The sequence below is a fragment of the Phyllostomus discolor genome, chromosome 1 (assembly GCF_004126475.2).
Source record: "Phyllostomus discolor isolate MPI-MPIP mPhyDis1 chromosome 1, mPhyDis1.pri.v3, whole genome shotgun sequence".
In the NCBI taxonomy this organism is placed as follows: Eukaryota; Metazoa; Chordata; class Mammalia; order Chiroptera; family Phyllostomidae; genus Phyllostomus; species Phyllostomus discolor.
Window position 1 is genome coordinate 198,007,668 of NC_040903.2, and position 18,607 is coordinate 198,026,274.

At 54.3% G+C, this 18,607-nt stretch overlaps 1 protein-coding gene across 2 annotated transcripts in view; it reads left to right on the forward strand.

Annotated features, from left to right (window-relative positions):
- The first annotated feature begins 869 nt into the window (after window positions 1–869).
- ESRRB (estrogen related receptor beta) overlaps window positions 870–18,607 on the forward strand; it is a 104,336-nt gene continuing 86,598 nt past the window's right edge. The window contains exon 1 of one of the 2 annotated variants that reach the window (XM_028507188.2): window positions 870–1,216. In XM_028507188.2, coding sequence (XP_028362989.2) covers window positions 1,167–1,216 — 50 coding nt within the window. In that variant the 5' untranslated portion in view covers window positions 870–1,166. The remainder of the gene's footprint in view (window positions 1,217–18,607) is intronic. The other variant, XR_004900135.1, reaches the window with a different exon arrangement.

Here is an 18,607-nt window from a genome sequence, read left to right on the forward strand (position 1 = left end):
TTGGGGCATGACTTAGAGCTTGCACTGGTGCCACGGCAGCCCATAACAATCCGGTTCACGGAGGGAGCAGCAGGCAGGGATGCAGGTGTGTTCGTAGCTGGGGATTCAGGTGTGTACGTTGAAGTGCCTACTTGTGTGCCTCCATGTGCATGTGACAGGTTGGTTGTTTTAACCGCGATTATATTTTTCTAAGCGGACGGGAATTTATTGGCCCGTGTCTGTGTGCTGGGTACCTCTCTGAAAGTTGCCAATGAAGAGAGCATCGTTGTATGCATCCAGACAGCACTTTATAGATGCACGCCCTGCACAGGAAAGTGGTTCAGAACCAGCTGGCCCAGGTGAGGGGAGCTGGGCCGGGAAGCGTTACTCTGCTGCTCTCTCTCCCTGCGCCTCACCTTCGGCCGGGCCCTTTGCACTTCTGCACCCCACACAGGTAGGGGGCTGCGGATGTCTCTGACGCTGGCCTCTTCTTGGTGTGAGAGTGGGGACATGGGGCTCATTGTTAACCTAGCCAACAGACCCATTCCAAAGGGCTGAGAGGTGAGTTTGCTAGGCCAGCCAGCTGAGAAGAGAGGATGGAGGGTGGCAGGTATACAAGCAGCAGATCTTCCAACCTCCCTCTCCCCTCCGCAGTGCCACAAGCCAGCTGGACAAAAATTGTCTTTCTATAATGGTGAGAGGGCAGGTCTTGCGACTCTTAAGCCCAGTCCTCCTGCTCCTCAGGAGGTGGGGACCTCGCCAGCCAGCGCGCCTGATTCCATTGAAGTCTGTCAGGCTCATCCCCCCTCCCCCTCCCCCTGCTTGATTCTGTCACTTTAAGTCCAGCCCCTGAGAGATAGCCAATAGGAGCCAAACCATACATCAGTCTCCCAGCCTTAAAGCTACAGTAGGGTTAGTGGGCTCCAAGTCTCTGGTGCCCGAGCCTCCTCCGCGGCTCCCCGGCCCCTCTGCCCGCCAGGAGAGCGTGCAGAAGTGGGAGCACCGGGCTGTGCGCGCACGGCTCTCTGCCTCCTTCTCGTCCCGCCGCGGCGCTTGCTCCCACTCTGCCTTCTCCCGCTCACTGTGCCCCAGCCCGGACGCGCACCTCGCCTGTGCCCTTCACTCGCTCTTCCGCGTGATTTCCCCGCGGTCTTTCTCTACCAACTGGGAATGCTAAAACAGGCCTGATGGACGTGTCAGAACTCTGCATCCCGGACCCCCTCGGCTACCACAACCAGTAGGTGCTCTGCTTTTCCGTGGGTCTCTCTGCCTGTCCTTCTGCCTCTCGGGCCGGCTCTGCCCTGGGTGTCGCACGCAGGTCTTCTAGGCATTCTTGAAGTGGCCAGGACCAAGGGGGCACTTGGGCAGTTGTCGGTGGGGGAAAGCCACACGCTTCCTGAGGCTCCTTGTTGGGGGCAACCTGCGTCTAACTTTTCCCGCACCCCCCTTTACAAACTCTGACTTCTAGAGCAGCGCTTTCTCAGTCACTCTTTCTTTCTCTCACGCAGAGAAAATATGAGTTTCTGTGGAATGGGGAGGAGCAAGCCCAGAACAGGTGCGGGAAAGTCGCAGGGATGTCCTGTCCTGTCTGAGAAAGCTTCCCCACGGGCCCTTTACCTTTAATATCTATTCCCACCCTGGAGATCAAAAATGATCGGCAAGGAAGCGAAATCGTAGATGTTGCGCCGGTTTGGAAACTGCAGGCAGTCCTGGCGAGGCGACCCGAGGGCGCGCACACCGCGAGGTCCGGGAGCCGAGGCGCGCGCAGGAGTGCTGGCCGCACGGCCCGGGCGCACTGTGCCTCGCATGCCCGGAGAGGGGAGCCCGCATCCCCCCCAGAAGTCGGGGCACCGGCCCCGCGCTGCGGCGCAGGCAAAGTTGGTTCCGGGTTTTGGCAGAAGCTGCGCCCCGCGGAACGGACAGGCGAGATTTCCGTGCCCCGGGCTGCGCTGCGCTCACCTAGAGGGAACCTGGGGTGGTCCCAGCCGCGTGGGTGTAAGTGGCAGCCAGGGCTGCGGAACTGGACTCCCAAGAACTGGGGGTCACTGGGCTTGGGCAGCACGCCGCGTGCGCAGATTGGGAAAGTAAAGAACTGACCCCCCCCCCCCCAACGGCGAGGGCTGCCCGGAGCACCCAAACCTGGGCTCGCAGGGGTCGGGCTCTGGACACCCGCCGTTTCCCTCCCAGGGCCCTCCGCGTCGAAGCCCGTCCGCTCCGCTACCTGCCCGGGTCTCCCTCCGGCGCTCCGCATCCCGCTGCGTCGGGGCTGGTGTCCCAGCGTCTGGGTGTGGGAGCACGCAGAGCGGTCCCTCGGAATGCTTAAAAAATAATAAAATGAAAACTCTAGGTTTTCTCGGACCTGTGCAACTTCGTGCTCTTCCTCTTTTTTTTTTTTGAAGCTAACGAAACTACCAAAGTCACTGCTCCTCCTACCATCCTTTCATTTTCATACCCCTCCCCCCAGGACCCAGGACATCCCTAAAATAAATACTCTGGATAATGAATGTGGGGGTCCAGGAAGTGTATTTACCCGCACCCCTTGTTGCGCAGACTCCCTCCACCCCGGCGGACCGTGCGCAGGAGAGGAGGCAAACTTCACGGCCGCCTCTCGTGTGGATGACCCGACCGTCCCAGCCTCCGCGCTGACCTTTTCGGTTCTAGTTTTAGGAGTTCCCTGGGCCAGGGTCCTCCCGGTCCTGCCAGAATGTGGACGGGAGCGTCGGAAGGTGGTGAGTGGGTTGGGAGATCAGGGGAATCTTTCATTATAATGGATTCAAATTCCCATCAGCTTGAAAGTGGCTTTTCATTCTGGTTAAAGGTTACACCGATCCCAGCCTGTACTGCTGGCGGGGTGGGGGTGGGGGTGGGGCAGTGCCGCGAGATGCTCGCACTTCAAGCGCTTGCTAGCAGCGGCCGGAAAGAAACCTCGGGGTGGGCAAGTGAGGTTGTGAACAGCGTTTGAGGCTGGTGGGGCATTTTCTCGCATAAAACTACCAAGTGGGACAAAGAGTGGACATTTAGATTATTTAGTGTCCTTCTCGCCAGGGGTGACTTCTTCAGCTGAGCTCAAAGTATCTATGTATGTGTCCCTGGCTCGAGTCATAGATAATACATGTGAAAATTCAAATGGGGGAAATACAGCCTTTGGTTATGTTGACCAGAAAGCAAGGAGAGATGGAGGGTTAAGCAGCTGGGTCATTCATGTAGTGGAGGGCAACCCTGGCTTGAGTCTGAGGAGAAGTACGGGCCAAGAGGGAATGTCAGGGGAGCCAGCCGCACAGGGGGAGGAGGGAGCCGAGTCCTGTGTGTCTGGGAAGGATTTGAAATCATTTATGAAGTCAGTCCGGCTGTGGGGGCGATTCCCTACCCTTCCTGGTTTCTTTGCAAAGAATTAGCTTCTCACTCCATGGGGCACAGGCAAACCCATAGATAACACCTGCTGTGTCCACCGAGGAGCTAAGCGTCCCTGTGCAATGTCCCGTGCATTGGGGAGCTGGCCCGGTGTGCAGATGGGTGCCTCCTGGTGACGCGTTACACCTGCCGTGGTTCAGGGGCACATGGCCTCCAAGGTCGAGCTTGCTGCGGGGACCAGGGGCTGGTGTGGCGGGGAGGCCGCTTTTCGACCTCAACCCCGGTGCTTCGTGACAAGTAGCTTTAGCGCCATTGGTAGCAAAGTAACAAAACGGGGCAGCGTTTTTTGGTTTGTTGGAAGGACAGTAGGATAAACCCATTCATTCCAGTGCTGGTGTTTCTCGGGGAACATATACATGAGTGGGTTTGTGTGCTCTGTACATGCAGTGGCTTAATCGGCATGCTTGGAATTGAGAAAACCCAGGGGTGTGGGACCACAGGTCAGCCCTCCTCACCTGCCAATGTGCAGAGGGCATTTTTTAAAAAAGATTTTATTTATTTATTTTTTAGACAGAAGAGAAGGGAGGGAGATGGACAGGTAACCAATGTGTGGTTGCCTCTTTCATGCCCCGCACCCGGGAACCCGGCCCGCAACTCAGGCAGTGCCCTGACTGGGAATCGAACCAGCAACTCTTCAGTTCACAGGCTGGTACTCAGTCCATTGAGCCACACCAGCCAGGGCAGAGGGGGCATTTTTTAATGCTTCAGTGTTATTCTCACTGTCCCAGGTGAGAAATTCTCTCTCTCCCTCTCTCTCTCTCTCTCTCTCACACACACACACACACGCACACACACATTCATACCTGTCTATCCTTCATTTTCATTTTCCTGTAGCCAATCCTGTAGGTGACTCCATTACCATTTCTAATCAATATTTTATGTACATATATAATCAGCTGCAGTGGGAGCGAGTGCGCCGCTGGCCTGCGTTTGCCTGTGTACAAATGTCTCCCGGACCTGCCTGGCTGGAGACCCCCTCGGCACAAAAACTGGGGGTGGGGGGTGGGAGTGGGGGCTGCCAGTGACCACTTTTTGCTATTAAAGAAACAAAGAACAAATTGTCCCAAAGGTAAAATATGTGGCTTCGCACGTAGGAAAAATGCCACATGGTAATTCAGAATCAGTGACCCAGAGAAAAACAAAGGGGGAAATTAATTTTTAATGGTACATTTAAAAATAAATCAGAGTGAGGACACTCGTCTTGGTTTTCCAAGGGAGGGGCTCTAGGAAGTAAACCTCCGAGCCTGCCACCCTTCTGGAGGTGCGGGCTGCCGTGGGGGAGGGTGGGTGACGGGAGGCCGGACGTGCTGGGCCGGACCCAAGGGCGATGAACTGGGAGGAAACAGTGGGTGGATGGGTGGGGAGGCCCCGTCCCACGCCCCGGTCCCGGGTAAGGCCCTTTCCAGCTCAGTGAGATCCTGACACCAGCTGGAAATTTCCTCCCAGAGCTTATTGTTTCCCCCATTCCCTTTCCTTTAGAAACAGTCCTTTATTTTACCAATAACCGGGGCATATGAAAAGACGTTTCTTAAAAATATGTGTATGTAAGGAAACAACCCGGCCCGCCAATAAGTACTAGGTTCAGCCTGAGACGGGAGGGACAGAGGGGACTTCCCGGGGGAAGAGAAGGGCTGCAAGGGAAGTGGCTGTGATAGAGATTTCATGTCACAACTCTGCCTTCTCAGAGTGCCCCCGGCCCTGGCTCGGGGGGTTGGGGGGGCCTTGTAACTGTGTCCTGCATGCTCTATTCACGTTCTCAATAACTGGACACGTTGCCAAAGGGTTTTTAAATAGAATCTAAACTCATTGAAAAAGTTTGTGCGCTTCCTCGGTCCTCTGCAAAATGCCGTGTTTCTTTTGAGCGCTTGGAACTGGAAAGATCTGCGCACGTGTCGGAGCCCACAGGGGGCGAGGCGGGAGAGGGAGAGAGCCCCAGGGGAGAGGTGTGCCCCCGGGGGCGGGCGGTGGAGCCCTCTGTGAATGAGCAGGACTCCCAAGGTGGAACTCGGAGGACAAAGGGACAAGGAGCAGGCTGCTCTGACGCTGTTCTGCTGTGCCCGTCTCTGGGACTCGTCTTCCCAGATGCTTTAGTGGCCGCCTCCACATGATTAAAATGGCTTGTGGTTCTAATTCAAGGGGAAGGGATGGCAGGTATTGAGACCACAATCTGTCCCTTCCAAGTGAAATCCAAGCCACACCCTGAACACCCCAGGCGGATGCCTTCTCAGACCTACCGGCCGGCTGTCACGGGGCTCCTGCCATTCTTCTGAAAGTGAGGACCTCCGACTGCTGATCCAGCTTGACCAGGAGGTCTGCCCGGCATTAGCCAGAACTTCCCACAGCTCTGCTGGGTGCTTCTGTCTTGACCAAATATTCCCCGGGGACCCCAGCACGGCTTAGTGTTCGACCTTTGTCGTCCTCCACAGGCGCTCAGTTCTTAGGGGGGCTATGGGCTCAGCAGGGGGCTTCAAGTCAGGGGTCCACAGACCAGCCAGCAAGCTGGGGAGGGGCCAGGCTTGGGGGTGGGCTGGAAGCAGACACGTCTGCATCCTCATCCTGCCTGCTTGCCCTTGAGGCCATTTGCTGATCTCGAGGGATAAATCGAAGACCTTGAGTGCTGGTGGCCCCTGACAGCCCCTCATATCTGGGGCCCCCCTTTTCCCGTCCCAGCAGCCTCAGACCTCCAGGACCCATCCTCATACACAAGGTCACCCCTCAGAGCTGGGGCCCATGGGCTTCTTCTGGCCCGGTGTCCCCTGGCGTGGCCGGTGTGGCCAGGGCCCAGTGCAGGGAGGCGATGGTGTTTGTAATTGCAAATGTAATTAACAGACCAGCTCTGGGGGCCTGGGACGCTCAACTTCTCTGCGCATCACGGTGACCCTGTGATGGCTGGCCGGGCAGATTGACTCTCGCCGGGCCAGCCTGCCCCCTGCCTCTGGTAAGGCCACTGACCTTTCATGGATAATGGCAGAGTGTCCTGGGTACAGAGTGATGGGACCAGACTTCTTCCTCAGAGGGGATGTCAGGGCAGAGTCTGGGAGGGGTGAGCAGCTGGGGAGTCATTTCTTCCCTAGGCCACTGGACAAGTGACCCCTGCCTCTTGTAGCAGTGTGACCCTGAGTGGCAGACTGTTGAGGGGCATTTCCTCCCTCGCTTCCCCGGCACACCGCAAGGATGTGACAGGAGGACCTTGAGCACGTGCTGGCGCCCTGCTTGGAAGAAGGCAGGCTGTAAAGGGGACATGACTTCTAGCAAGTGCTCCCGAGGCTCAGCGGGCAGGGGGACGTGACCGCCCCCTGGCCCCTGGGTTCCGCAGAGCTGGAGGGCCACAGCGGCCCCTACCCCAGGAAGGGACTCGTGGGGAGGCCAGCCACAGGGGAGCACAGGCTCAATTTGTCCCTGGGAGCAGAGCGCCCCCAACAAAAGACACCGAAAAACCAGACAAGTGGGGAACCATGGGGCCGCTGGGTCTTTATTTTTTCCCCTGCCTACGAGTGTACTGGTATCTGCCTATCTGCAGCATCTTTCTGCACTGATCAGGATTAAAATAGTAAGGATCTTAAAGCACCTTTATTTATAGGCAGTGGCTTGAGGGAGTGGCGAGCCCTGTCTTGTTGCTGTTGTGGAGGACACCTCTGAACCCCGCCACACCCAAAGCTGCTCCCGTTCCTAGGAGAGTCCCCACCTGGAGGGTCTGTGTGCACACGAGTGCGAGAGTGAGAGTTCAAGTGCGACAGTGTGTGACGGCGATACTCCCCTTTAGAATGGGAGAGAGAGGGGGCAAGGGGCCCTGCTCTTTAAACACAGCCCCTGCTGTCTGCGGTACCCGGGCCTGGGCTGAGGTCAGGCTGTGGCCACATTCCAGTGCGGGGTTGGGGGGTCCCATGGTGTGAAAGGAACACAGAGGGGCCGGGGACAGGCTGTCCCCGCAGCCCCAGGAGTTCAGCCTTTCTCAGGAGCTTCTCCAGTGTTCTGGCCTGTGCAGGACTGGGCAGGGCCCGAGAAAGTGAGAGGGCCGTCCTGCCCCTCTCTGGAGTGACAGGTGGCCGCGCTCTAAGGTGCCTGCGGGCAGTTCTGGTCCCGGCTTCCCCTTCTCTCCCTGGAGGAAGCCATTGGCAGTCTGCAGCCAGAAGGGTCGAATGTTTTCTTAAATCGAGGAAAAGCATACTGGTTAGTCTGCCCGTGGGGCTTTCAGTATGGAATCGGACGGAGTAGGAAAAAAATCTATTGGCCGGATGTCTTAAATTCAAATTTGTATGAGCTGGGGTTAAAATAAACCCCACATGAAAGTTTTCACAGGGGTTAGAGGAGTCATTTTTGTTCATTGCTTTAACCTATACACATTTTAGTCCCAAAGAAGTTCTCTCTTTCCCTCTCCCCCCTCCCCGCCTCAGGACTTTAAAATATTCTATTCAATATTGTCATTCAGCATCTCCAGGACTGAGCCTTTTCTGGGGATGGTTTTCTGGATAATGTTATTTTATTTCTCAATGTCATTTCACCCAGAGGTCAAAAGGCAGTTAAACAAACTCCGACAAGGTTTTGTTTTTATCTTCTGGCTTCAAATGTGATCAATTTTCATTTAAAACTGTATCAGGGTCCTCTCCTGCCAATTACAGCCACAGCCAGCCTCACGCCATGCCAGACCGTCGGTGTTTGCGAAACACTGCATGTAAAACCGTAGGAATGCAAAGTGCGAGAGTCAAGCTTTTTTCTCTGGGAAACTAGGAGTTTCAAACCCCCCGAATACTGAGCGTTATTTAAATTTGGCTGTTTTTCTTTAACTGCTTGAATTAACTTGAATTTATAAGTTAGCTTGTTGTCTTCCTCTTGTTGTTAATTAAAACAATTTTGACATGTACTTAGATTTATAGTTTTAGTATTTTTTTACCTGGCATATACATTTTTAAAAGATACCTGGAAAACGGTTTTCGAGCATCCCTGCCCTTTCCGTGTGCTCTCGGTTTCCGAAGGGCAAACGAAACGCACTCGTAGGGAAACGCCGTGGGAAGGGAGGGGGCGAGAGGGTGATGTGTTCGAGGAGACTTCTCTCCCGTCTCAGGAGTTAACGCTTTCCTTTGTCTTTATTTGGTTTTTTTTTTCTCTGTCTTCATTTCAAGTTGCTCTGGTTTGCCCTTGTCCTTGTCCCTCTTGGATTGTATGGGTTGCCGAGGACAGAGCATAGAGCGTGTGGGTCTGTATGTGCCTACCTGTATGTGCGTGAGCATGTATGTGCATGTATGAGTGTGTTCGAGCCGTGTTGAGGGGCTGAGCACGCTCAGCCGGGTGAAGTCCCAAAGCTGCACACCCGGGTTTCAGCGCCGGTCCGATTTAGCCGTCCGGGACCCTGATGCACTGCCAACGGTCTGCTCACGTGTGTGCTGGGAACGGGAAGGAACGGACCCCTGCTCACAGGCAGACTCCGGCCTTGCTGCGTCTGCTACCCGAGGAGGAAAGTGACAGGGACTGGAGGGGTGGGTGAGGCCATCGGGAAGCATGAAACTTCATTCACACCCTGTTTTTAAATCTCTCCTCTCGCCTCACTTCCTGGCACTTGGCGCTCCTGTCTGGGGCCTGGGCAGCCGCGGAGTGAGCAAGCTGGTGTGCCCTTCTGTTTCCCCTTCCCAGTGGATGAGCAGAAAGCATTCCCTCCAGCACCCATGCAGAGTGCAGCGTGCATCCTTTTCCTTTCAGCCTCACTCTGTCGTTTGTCTCTTGGGCGTGTTGACATTGTCTACCTAAGCAATTGAGCTAACAAGTTTTGGCAGAAAGAACACCGGTTTTACAGAAATAATAGCAATCGTGCGAAGGTTGTAATAATTATGATAACGGTAATAACAGCTTGCAGCTTTTTCCTCCCCAAAAGTGCAAAGCAATTCTCGTAACCCGTTTCTCATAGTAACTGGAGAAGGATTGCCGTGTCTTTCCCCCCGGAACAGAAATGTTTTCTGCAAACATAAACACGCGTGTTTGAATTCCTCCAGGAGCTGGAACTACCTGGTCTCCGACACAGGAACAGACGGGTAGAGGAGAGTGCGGTGTTGGCTGCGTGCCCCCCGTGCCCCTGAGAAACGCTGGGTGTGTTGCCTTTGAACTGTGAAGAGAGGAATGTGTCTTGTAAAGGATGCTGTGTCAGGTCTGAACCCACCACTGCGAGCTTCCGAGGCCCCGTACCATGCTCTGCCCCTCGATCCCCCCCAAATTCCTTGGTTCCTCCGGCTGCAGTCTCAGGCACGGTTTGCAGACCAAAGGCACACGGAGGACGAGGGGGAGGGGGTTATAGCTTGGCGCATGTGAATAGCTGGGAAAAGACGGTGTGAGGAGAGAGGCAAAGTCACCTCGCCACCCTTGATTGCCTTTTTGGCCCTTTAGCTTCTCTGAGGCCGTTTGCTCCTCCTGAGCACCTCAACCTGCCCTCTGGAGGCAGCGCTTAGAGGGAGGGAACCAGGGAGCTGCCCCTCTGGGTCCTGTGATCCTTCACGCTGACTCCCAGACTCGGATCTGCTCATCTGCACATTATTTTGAAATCGGTGCTGCCTTTGTTATTTCCTCCTCTTCCTCATCGCCCCCCCCCCTTTTTTTTTTATAAGTGTCTGGGAAATAGGAGGCATCCTAATATACCAGCCTACTATAATATAGAAGCCACTTAATATCCTGGGGTCCCTCAGGGGTCTTTATTTTTTCTACTTTAATTTTTTTACTTATGCTGTTATTCAATTTTTTTCTAGAAAAAAAAACAAAACAAAACAGCCCAAAGCTTTGGGTTATTAATTGATTATTAACTGAGTTAACAAACAAAACAGCCTGCCTCCGAGGACCCCAGCGAGAGCCTGGCCGCGGTGCTCGGGTCAGATCTGCTTTTTCCCTCAACCGGTGAGAGACGCTGAAGCTTCAATCCCCTTGTTGGATGCCGAGTAAAAAATTAATTCATGAATAATAAAAACCAATCAGTCTTGTTGAGTTTAAGAAGGATTAGGAGAAAGGGTGTTTTTTTCTCACAGAGAACATTTGGAACCTGCACGTCATTGTCACCGAGTGTTGGGATGGCTTGATCGTGCCTTTCTTCACAGCAAGTGAGCTGTTTATTATGGGGGGGGGGGGGCACGTCTCCGTCAGCTGTGAGGCCGACTTACTGAAGATGGTTCCGGGTTTCCCAGTCACTTCTCTCCCACAATCCCATAGCCCAAGCCAGTGATGATTTATTGAAACGAAGACTGTTTCCCGTGTAAGTGGCCCATAACCAAATAGCAACAGACCCGGCGCTGCATTATGAATGAGCAGGTTTGTCGATGGGATGCGGTCCTTCTTGGTTTCCCTCCCCTTTCTTTCCCTGGGAAGTAATTGACCAGAAATTTACGTGCCTTTGCAAGAACTACAGAAATTAGACCTGTAGATACTATTTTTAGTTTCCACTAACAGTGTCTACCTCCCGGGGTTGTTGTGGAGAGCGAGCTGAGTTAATTCACAAGTGGCAGGACGTAGTGGGGGTACAGTAAGTGTTTCACATCCTTACTAATTTTTTGCTGCTGTCTTTTGGAAGTCACTTTTTATTCCTTTGACATAACCTCACAAGGAGAGTCCTCAGCAGTTAAGATTGGGGTGCTTGAACTGATTACTTTGTTTAATGCGATCAATGTAGCTTGGCTTTCCATATGTAACACAGGGGATTAGAGAGGGAATTATGATTTGGGGCGGGGGTGATGAATAGGAAATATCCTCTGAATGAATCCCTGTGTCCTCAGTCTTGTGGGCAGAGTTGCCTCATAGAATTCACAGCACCCAGTTAAACTTGAATTTTAGATAAATACTTTTTTTAGCATGAGTATGTCCCATGCAGTATTTGCTAACCCTGGCAACCCTGCCCATGGGTGTTTTTCTTAAATTGCTCTGATTAAGAAACACATTTACTTTATTTTTTTTTCCTGTTTTTGATGAAGCCTGAAAGAATGATGATGTGTTTCGTCTTTTTGAGTTGTTTTTTTCAAATGACTGTCTTTAACTTTTTGCTGATATGAAGTTGTTTGGTTGACCATATCCTCAGAAGTTAGTGGGTCAAGTGATTTCTCTCATCCAGACATATCGATAGAGTTGCAATTAGGTAAGTAAACCTGCCAAATGAGGTCTCCTCACACAGGACCCAGAGCTATTGAATTTTGCCTAAGGGAGGAACAGGGTAAGCCCAGCCTTTCCAGGAAACTGTCTCCGCATGATGCTTCCCTGCAAGCAGGCTGGGGACTGGACTGCTAGGAGCCGAGGCCCCAGCAGTTGGAAGCTACCCTTGCTGCACTTCGGAAGCCAAGGAAGTGGCCTCTCCCTGCCTTCCCACCCAAGGACAGGAGGCCGACCCTTTGGAAGCATCCCTTAGGTTGCTGCAGGGAAACTGCCCCAATCAGGGTTAGATGGTGGAGTAGGGAGGACAAGGGGCTAAACCTGAGACAGCCAGTTGGGAGCGTGGGTGCACCGGGGCTCACTAATAGGGGACCAGCGAACCCCAGCTTCTCTTTCCAGCCAGGGTAAACACACCATTGTTTTAAGCGTTGTACCTTCACAGCCCAGAGTATGGGGAATGGAAGAGCTCTAGAGCCCCCTACAGGCCCTCTATGGCACTGCACCTCATGGGCCACTATGGAGCCTTAGCATGACGGGAAGGAGTGCGGAGGATCCCAGTGGGTGAGCCTGCAGAAATGCAGGATCCTGGAGGAGTGAGCGCACGACTCCTGCTCCACAAAGCAACTCTGGTTTGGGAGCTGCCTTTCAGAGCCGTGCCCCATGAGTGCTCTTTAGCACACATACATGCACACGGGTGCACACACACAAACTCTGACCACGGGATCATGACTCCATGGCCTGCCTGACCTCCAGGAAAGCACTCAGGCCCCATTCCCTCTGAGGGAACCCGCCAGCCTCTGCACATGTGGAAGCAATGCAGCTGGTGACGTTTTCAGAGCCCGGTGCTTGTGTTTAGAGTCTCTCCTCCAAGACACCTGACTCCCTGGGGATCATTGTAGGGTTTGCCGGAAGGGAAGTTTTGGGGGAGAACAGAAAGCTAAAAATAAGGTACAGTGTCAGAGGGGGCAGTTGTAATAACGGTAAAAGTAGCAATCGTTGACATTTATTGAGCACTTACTACGTGCCAGGCTTTGCTCTAAGCGCGTGTCACGTGTCAACTTCTTTCTTCCTCACGACAATTCTGTGAAGTAGCTCCTATTGCCATGCCCATTTGACAGGTAAAGAAACTGAGGTGCAGAGACAGGAAGTCACTCACCCCAGGTCACACAGCTGGGATTTGCTCAGGGCCAGTAGGGTGGCCAGCCTGCTCTCCTAACCACCAGGTTCGGTGTCACTCATGGCGTCTGGAATGTTGGTTTTCTAACTCCGGCTTGTGGAACACCCCTTCTCAGCTGTGTGGACTGGACACATAGGTGAAGTTTAGGGTGCAGATGGAAGGGAAATTGGGCCGCATGTCTCGTTTCTGGAATGGCAGGTAGAAGAATTGCCCTTTAGCCTGTGTCACTGGCACAGCGGAAGGTGGAGAAAAGAGCTTTTGGTTTTCCTGACGTTGCCCTCCAGAGGCACCTGGATGGGCTGCCGCACCTCGTGTCTCCCTGTGAGTCTGCCATCAACGTATTTCGAAGCGGAATCCCTCTCTCTTCTCAGCCTGCACTTCCCCCCATCTCGTGCCACCACCTGTTTCTCTCGCCACGGCACCTGCTCTCAACGACCCCTGAGTCTGAGTCCCCATGCCCAGCTCTGTGACCAACTCGGGTACCTCACATGAGCCCATGCAAAATGGAATTGCAGCACCACACTCCAAATCTGCTTCTCCCCGTGTCTTCCGTGTCTCTCCCTCCCCCAACACGGAACCCAGCCAGGACATGGGGCGCATCTTATTCTTCCTTCCCTCTCTTCATTGTCCAATCCCCTCCGCAGTCCAGGCAACTTTTATCCAAATATACACCTCAGATCTATTCCTTTCCTTTTGTACTGTTGCATACCCCCCAAACCCCAGTCTGCTTGGCAAGCTTCTATTCATCCTTTAAAACCCTACTTACATATGCCCCTCTGGGTGAAGCCATCCCTGGCTCCTCCCAAGGCGAATAGATCTCTCTCTCTCCTTGCGGCTTCAATCTGGCCCATGCCCCTGACTCGTTGCAAATCTGTTGGACTTGAACATGTGTTTCTCTTTTCTCAGTGGACTATGAGTTTCTAGAGTATAAACTCGTCTCTGTGTCCCCAGTGCTCAGAATAGTCCCTGGCACAGAGTAGGTGCCTAATGCGTAATGGTGGAGTTAAGCCAGGGAGATGGGAAGTGGGTGAGGGGAAACTCCAAGGGCACAGAGGGAGGTCAAAGCCATGGACAAAGTGGCCAGGAGGGACCTGGTTCTGCAGAGTCTGTTGCCTTGTTGGTCGGCAGGGGCAAAGCTGGCTGGCTAGGTGGGCGTCCACGTCCTTCTCAGGGGCAGAATGTGGAGAGGTGGGAGGAAACCTGCAGCTCCGGACGGACGGAGTTTGAATCCTGGCCCCGGTGGAGTGCTGGAAGCAGCTCAGACTGGCTCAGGAGAGCTGGCTGTTAAATTTTCAGGAATTTTGCGAGCCAATGGTTAAATACAAACATTGTCAAAAATGAAATTCTACACACTTACAATTAAGTACATTGCATTAAAAACAGTGGTAAGAAGGACTCGATACGCATTACTTCCTAATACTTTACTACCCTTAGCTCTACATTCATGAAGCAAATTTGCATCTAATGTGTCTGTAGGTGGGGATTCTACAGGGAATGCGTCTGTCAGAAGTTATAAGGCCTGCGTGAGTGGTTGGTAGGGTAATAACATGGGTGTAATAGTTTATAGTTTCAGTGCGAACATTTCACCTAAAATGTCATGTGGTGTGCTTGAGTATGATATTGTTATGTTACAGAATTACATGCTCATGATTTTGTAATAAAAGAGTTTGTAAATAAACGGGGGCGTTATTTGTTCCATGCCCTGTATATGGCGGTGTGTTGGGGGCCACCTCTTCACAGGGGTGCGATGTCAGTGATGTCACACCGGCAGCTGGAAACCAGCCACGATACAAATATTTACGCCATGGAGATGGGCAAATGCTTCCAGTCAGTCCCCTCGTCCAGCCCGTCATCAAACCTGTACCACCGCCGCACTGCCTGGCTGCATGACATCCCAGCTCTGTGACCCTGGATACATGACTTAATCTCTCCGTGCCTCAGATTCTCTCCTTGTCAGTGATTCCCTGGTTGTTTTAAAGATTAAACGTGGATCACCACCAAGCACTTAAAGCAGAGGCTGGGACACAGTAAGTGCTCAGTAAACTTGGGCTCCTTTGAGTACTTCTTCCTCAGGGCCCCAGGCATGGCCCTACCCAAAGTCTATTGGGATGGAGAACCTTCCCAGGGTGGAGTGTGAGTTTCATGCCTAGCGTGGACAGTTATCACTTTTCCCTGCTGCACTCTCACCTGTGGGGTTTAACTGTCGGAGCTAAAAACAGGAAACAAAACACTGGTTTTTCAAGGGGAGAGGTGGAGGGGTGCGCTCAACCCCTCGGCCAGTAGAGGGTGGCCCCCAGGCCCTGTCAGGAATTGGGACCACAGCAGCCAATCTGGCTGAACAGGTGAGACCCACACAATAGAGGTCAAAGCAAATGCTAAGAATATCCAAGCTTCAGGCTGAAGGGAGGCTCTGCAGGTGTCTGTGGTGGGTCCCTAAGATCACGTGAGGGGGTAGCTCCTCTCCCTGAAAATGCTTGGGGGTGGGGGTGCAACCATGTGCCCAAAGGCAAGGGGCCCTCTGGCTTTGGGAGATGAGGGAATATTCCAGACCTTTCCCAAGTTAGTGCACATGCAGCAGACAGCCTGTGCTGGGATTGCCCTGGCCCGGCTGCAGTTGCTGCGGCTGCCAGTGGAAGGGGGTGTTGAGAGAGAGAGAGAGCATCTGGTCTGCAGCGCCCAGGGCAGCGGGGGGCCCGGGGATGGCCAGAGTGCACTAGGCCCCTGGGGGAGGGCTTTGCACTGGCAGGGAGTTTGCGCAGGTCACTGGAAACAGCTTCGGGCTCAGACCTGTAGCATCAGGAGGCCCAGCTTGGTTGTTACCCCCAGCCGCTGGCCAGCCCGCCCCACTTCCAGTGGTGAGCGAACTGCAGGCCCACAGACCCCAGGTAATGGCTGGGTCTACCAGCTGTACACGCCAGAAAGTGAATCTCAGTGGTGAGAGCTCATTTCATTCTTTGAATCCCTGGTCTGTCGAGAAATGCCCTTGAAAGTGGCCGTGCCAGGAGGGGGCAGCCTTGAGAATTAAACCGCCCCTCCCACCTCTCTGGAAGAGTCCTTCCTTTACCGTGAGCCCCTCCAGGGCCTGGGTCTGATTCATTTGTGACTCGGCAGCCCAGGGCTAGGCGTGCAGGAGCCTTCAGTGGACATGGGGTGAAAGCTCGGACACATTTTGAGAAAATGTGTGCATTGGCTGAACTGCCTGTGGGCCGCCTGCACAGGTTGTTCCCTGGCCAACAGGCCTGGTCGAGAGGGTGTGGGAGGTCTCAATGTAGAGTTTCTAACCCACCCCAAGGCATACATGGCAGCAAGGTGAGAATCCAAGGGGTTTCAGGCCTAGAAGGAGGCTGAGGAGTCCCAGGCCCTGACTCCTGCCCTGGGAGCAGCCCCCTAACAGCGCCCTGGTTCTCTGAGCCATCCTGGTTCTCCTGGTTCTCAGTGCCATCCCTGCAGCCGGAATGGAGAGCTCCATAATTCTGCACTCAGAGCACTTGCTGCAGTTCTTAGCAGGCCCAGAGTGGGAAGGGCACCCAGGCCCTGCTCTTGCTGCTGCTGCTGCTGATTCAGGATGCCCATGGAGCAGAGACATGCTGGGACCCTGGGTTCCCAGACCCCAGGTGCCAGGCGGGGTGTGGGTGCAGGGATGCAGGGGCACGTAGGAGGCGCTGTGGCCAGTACCTAGCCCACCTGCCTTAGTGTTTGAGGTTTTGTTGCTCGTGTTCCCTGACCTCTTTGCCCACCAGCCCCTCCACACCCCCCTCCCCGCCCAGCTCCATGCCAGACAAGCCAAGCAGCCCCAGGGGGAGACCCTGTAGGTTTCTTGACTTGGGGCAACAGTAAGGGATCTGACCTGCCCTCCTTTAGGGACGGGCACCCCTCAACAGAAAGGCTCTCATCGCTCTGGGAAGTGTCCCTGTCATGGCTCCATTACACGCCCCCAGGTGTGAGTGTGGCCATCAGCCTTACTGGTCCCCCCCACCCCTCGAAACCTTCTGAGCCTTGATCCCCTGGTGCTTCCCTGTGGTAATAGTAATAAAAATAGTTACACGTGGTCTAGCGATGGGTCATTTCGTGAGGTCTGCAAATGCAGTTATCTAAAAATTTTTACATTTTATGGCTTAAAATATCCTTATTGCAAAGACAAAAAGTTACATGGGCTCAGAGCAGTCTAATAAAAAGGGACACCCGCCCCCCCCCCCCCCCCCCACCGCTGCCCTGCCCCACAGCCAAGCCTCGCCCACAGGGAGAGCAGAGGGCAGGCCTGGAGGTGGGTCCACAGGTCACAGCCCATGTCGAGGGTGTGGCCAGGTATGGGCTGCAGGTAGGGAAGCCTGTAGTGTTTCCACGCAGGGGCTGGACCAGCAGCAGGTGCCCACACACAGCAGACACCTGCAGGGTCTGAATCAGAGACCTCTCCACAGCGGCAGGGGGGCCTGGGGTGCCCAGGAGGGCATAGGCAAGGGTCTCCATGGCTGCCGTCTTCTTGGGGCAACACTTCAGATTCCGGTTTATACCGTCCGCCCAGGTGAGGCCAGAGGTGGTACCCATGACAGGCTGATTTAACCACTGCAGGCTAAATTAGTTTCTCTCTGATTTGGCTGCTCTTGGCTTTCTCTCCACCATACTAGCCCTGTATTTCTGCCTCTGTCATCCTAGGCCAGTGTCCCTGTATTTTTCTCTTCTATTGCTAGTGACAACAATAATCATTGCTAACATCTGCTGAATGCCTACTATGAGCCAGGCTCTGTGCAAAGTGCTTTTTTCAGCTACTCACACCTTTGGCCTCCTCTCTGGGCCTTCTGTTCTAAAGACACACCCCTGGGGACCCCTGAGGGTCCTGCATGACTTCCCAGAGGGAGAAGGCAGGGTGTAGGGGCTGGGGAACTCCCAAGAGGCTCATCGGCCAATGTACAGATGGGGAAACGGAGGCCCTGAACAGGTGGGGCCTTGTCTGCAGTCCTGGAGCTCACCTGCAGAGCTAGGCCCAGGCCCTGCCTCTGAACTTGGGCAGCTGTCTTTCTGAACAGACACTCCGTTTGCCCTCAGCTTCAGTAAGCACCCCCACGGTCTCGTGGGCCTGAGGACTTGAACCGTGAGCCCCAGGGCTGAGACGTGCAGATGAAAGACTCCACGTGCCCCTGTCACAGCGGCCCCATGCCAGGCCAGGCCACGGGACAGACTGCGGGAGCCAGACAGAACCAGAGGAGGGCTGGACAGACTGATACAAACAATTTCCGTTCAAAAAATAATAATACATCGAAGGATTGAAAGAGTTCCAATAGACGGAAGCTGGTAGGATGCAGGATGAGCTGATCCTCCTGGCAAGGTAGCAACCTTCTCTTCCGATGGTTCCTCTGTCACTGTCCCTTGGTGCAGGCCTTTGACCCCCTCAGGCTTGCCTCCCCAGGCCATCTCTGTACGCTGCTCTCTGTAGTTGGTGATCAGAGGGGAGGCACAGTCAGGAGCTCCTCTTCCCGTGGGCATGGGGAAGTGGCGACGAGAGACTCCAGCTGCGTGACAGTGAACACCATGCCCTCTGCCTGGCTCACTCTGGCTTCCTGGTGTCTCACCCCCACCGCCGGTGTGAGGGTGGGAATGCAACGCCCTGCTGCCAGCCCTGTGGGTGCTTCCAGGCAGCACCTGCTGACAGCAGCCCATGTCCAAGATCAGCCCCCAATCGGCCATCCTGGAGCCGAGGTCAGTGTCAGGGTCTGGCAGAGCTCCCACGCCCACAGGCACGGCTGGCCCCGCTGGCGAGGCTGGAGAAGGGCTCCCTGAGGAAGGAAAGGGTGGAGCCTTGGATGCCGGACAGGTCTGAACACACCTGGCCACTCTGCCCCCCAGCCTTGCTGCGTGGCCTTAGGCAAGTCACCTAGCCTCCCCGTGTCACACTGGCCTCGTCCGGAAAACTGAAATAATAATCATTCCTGTAAT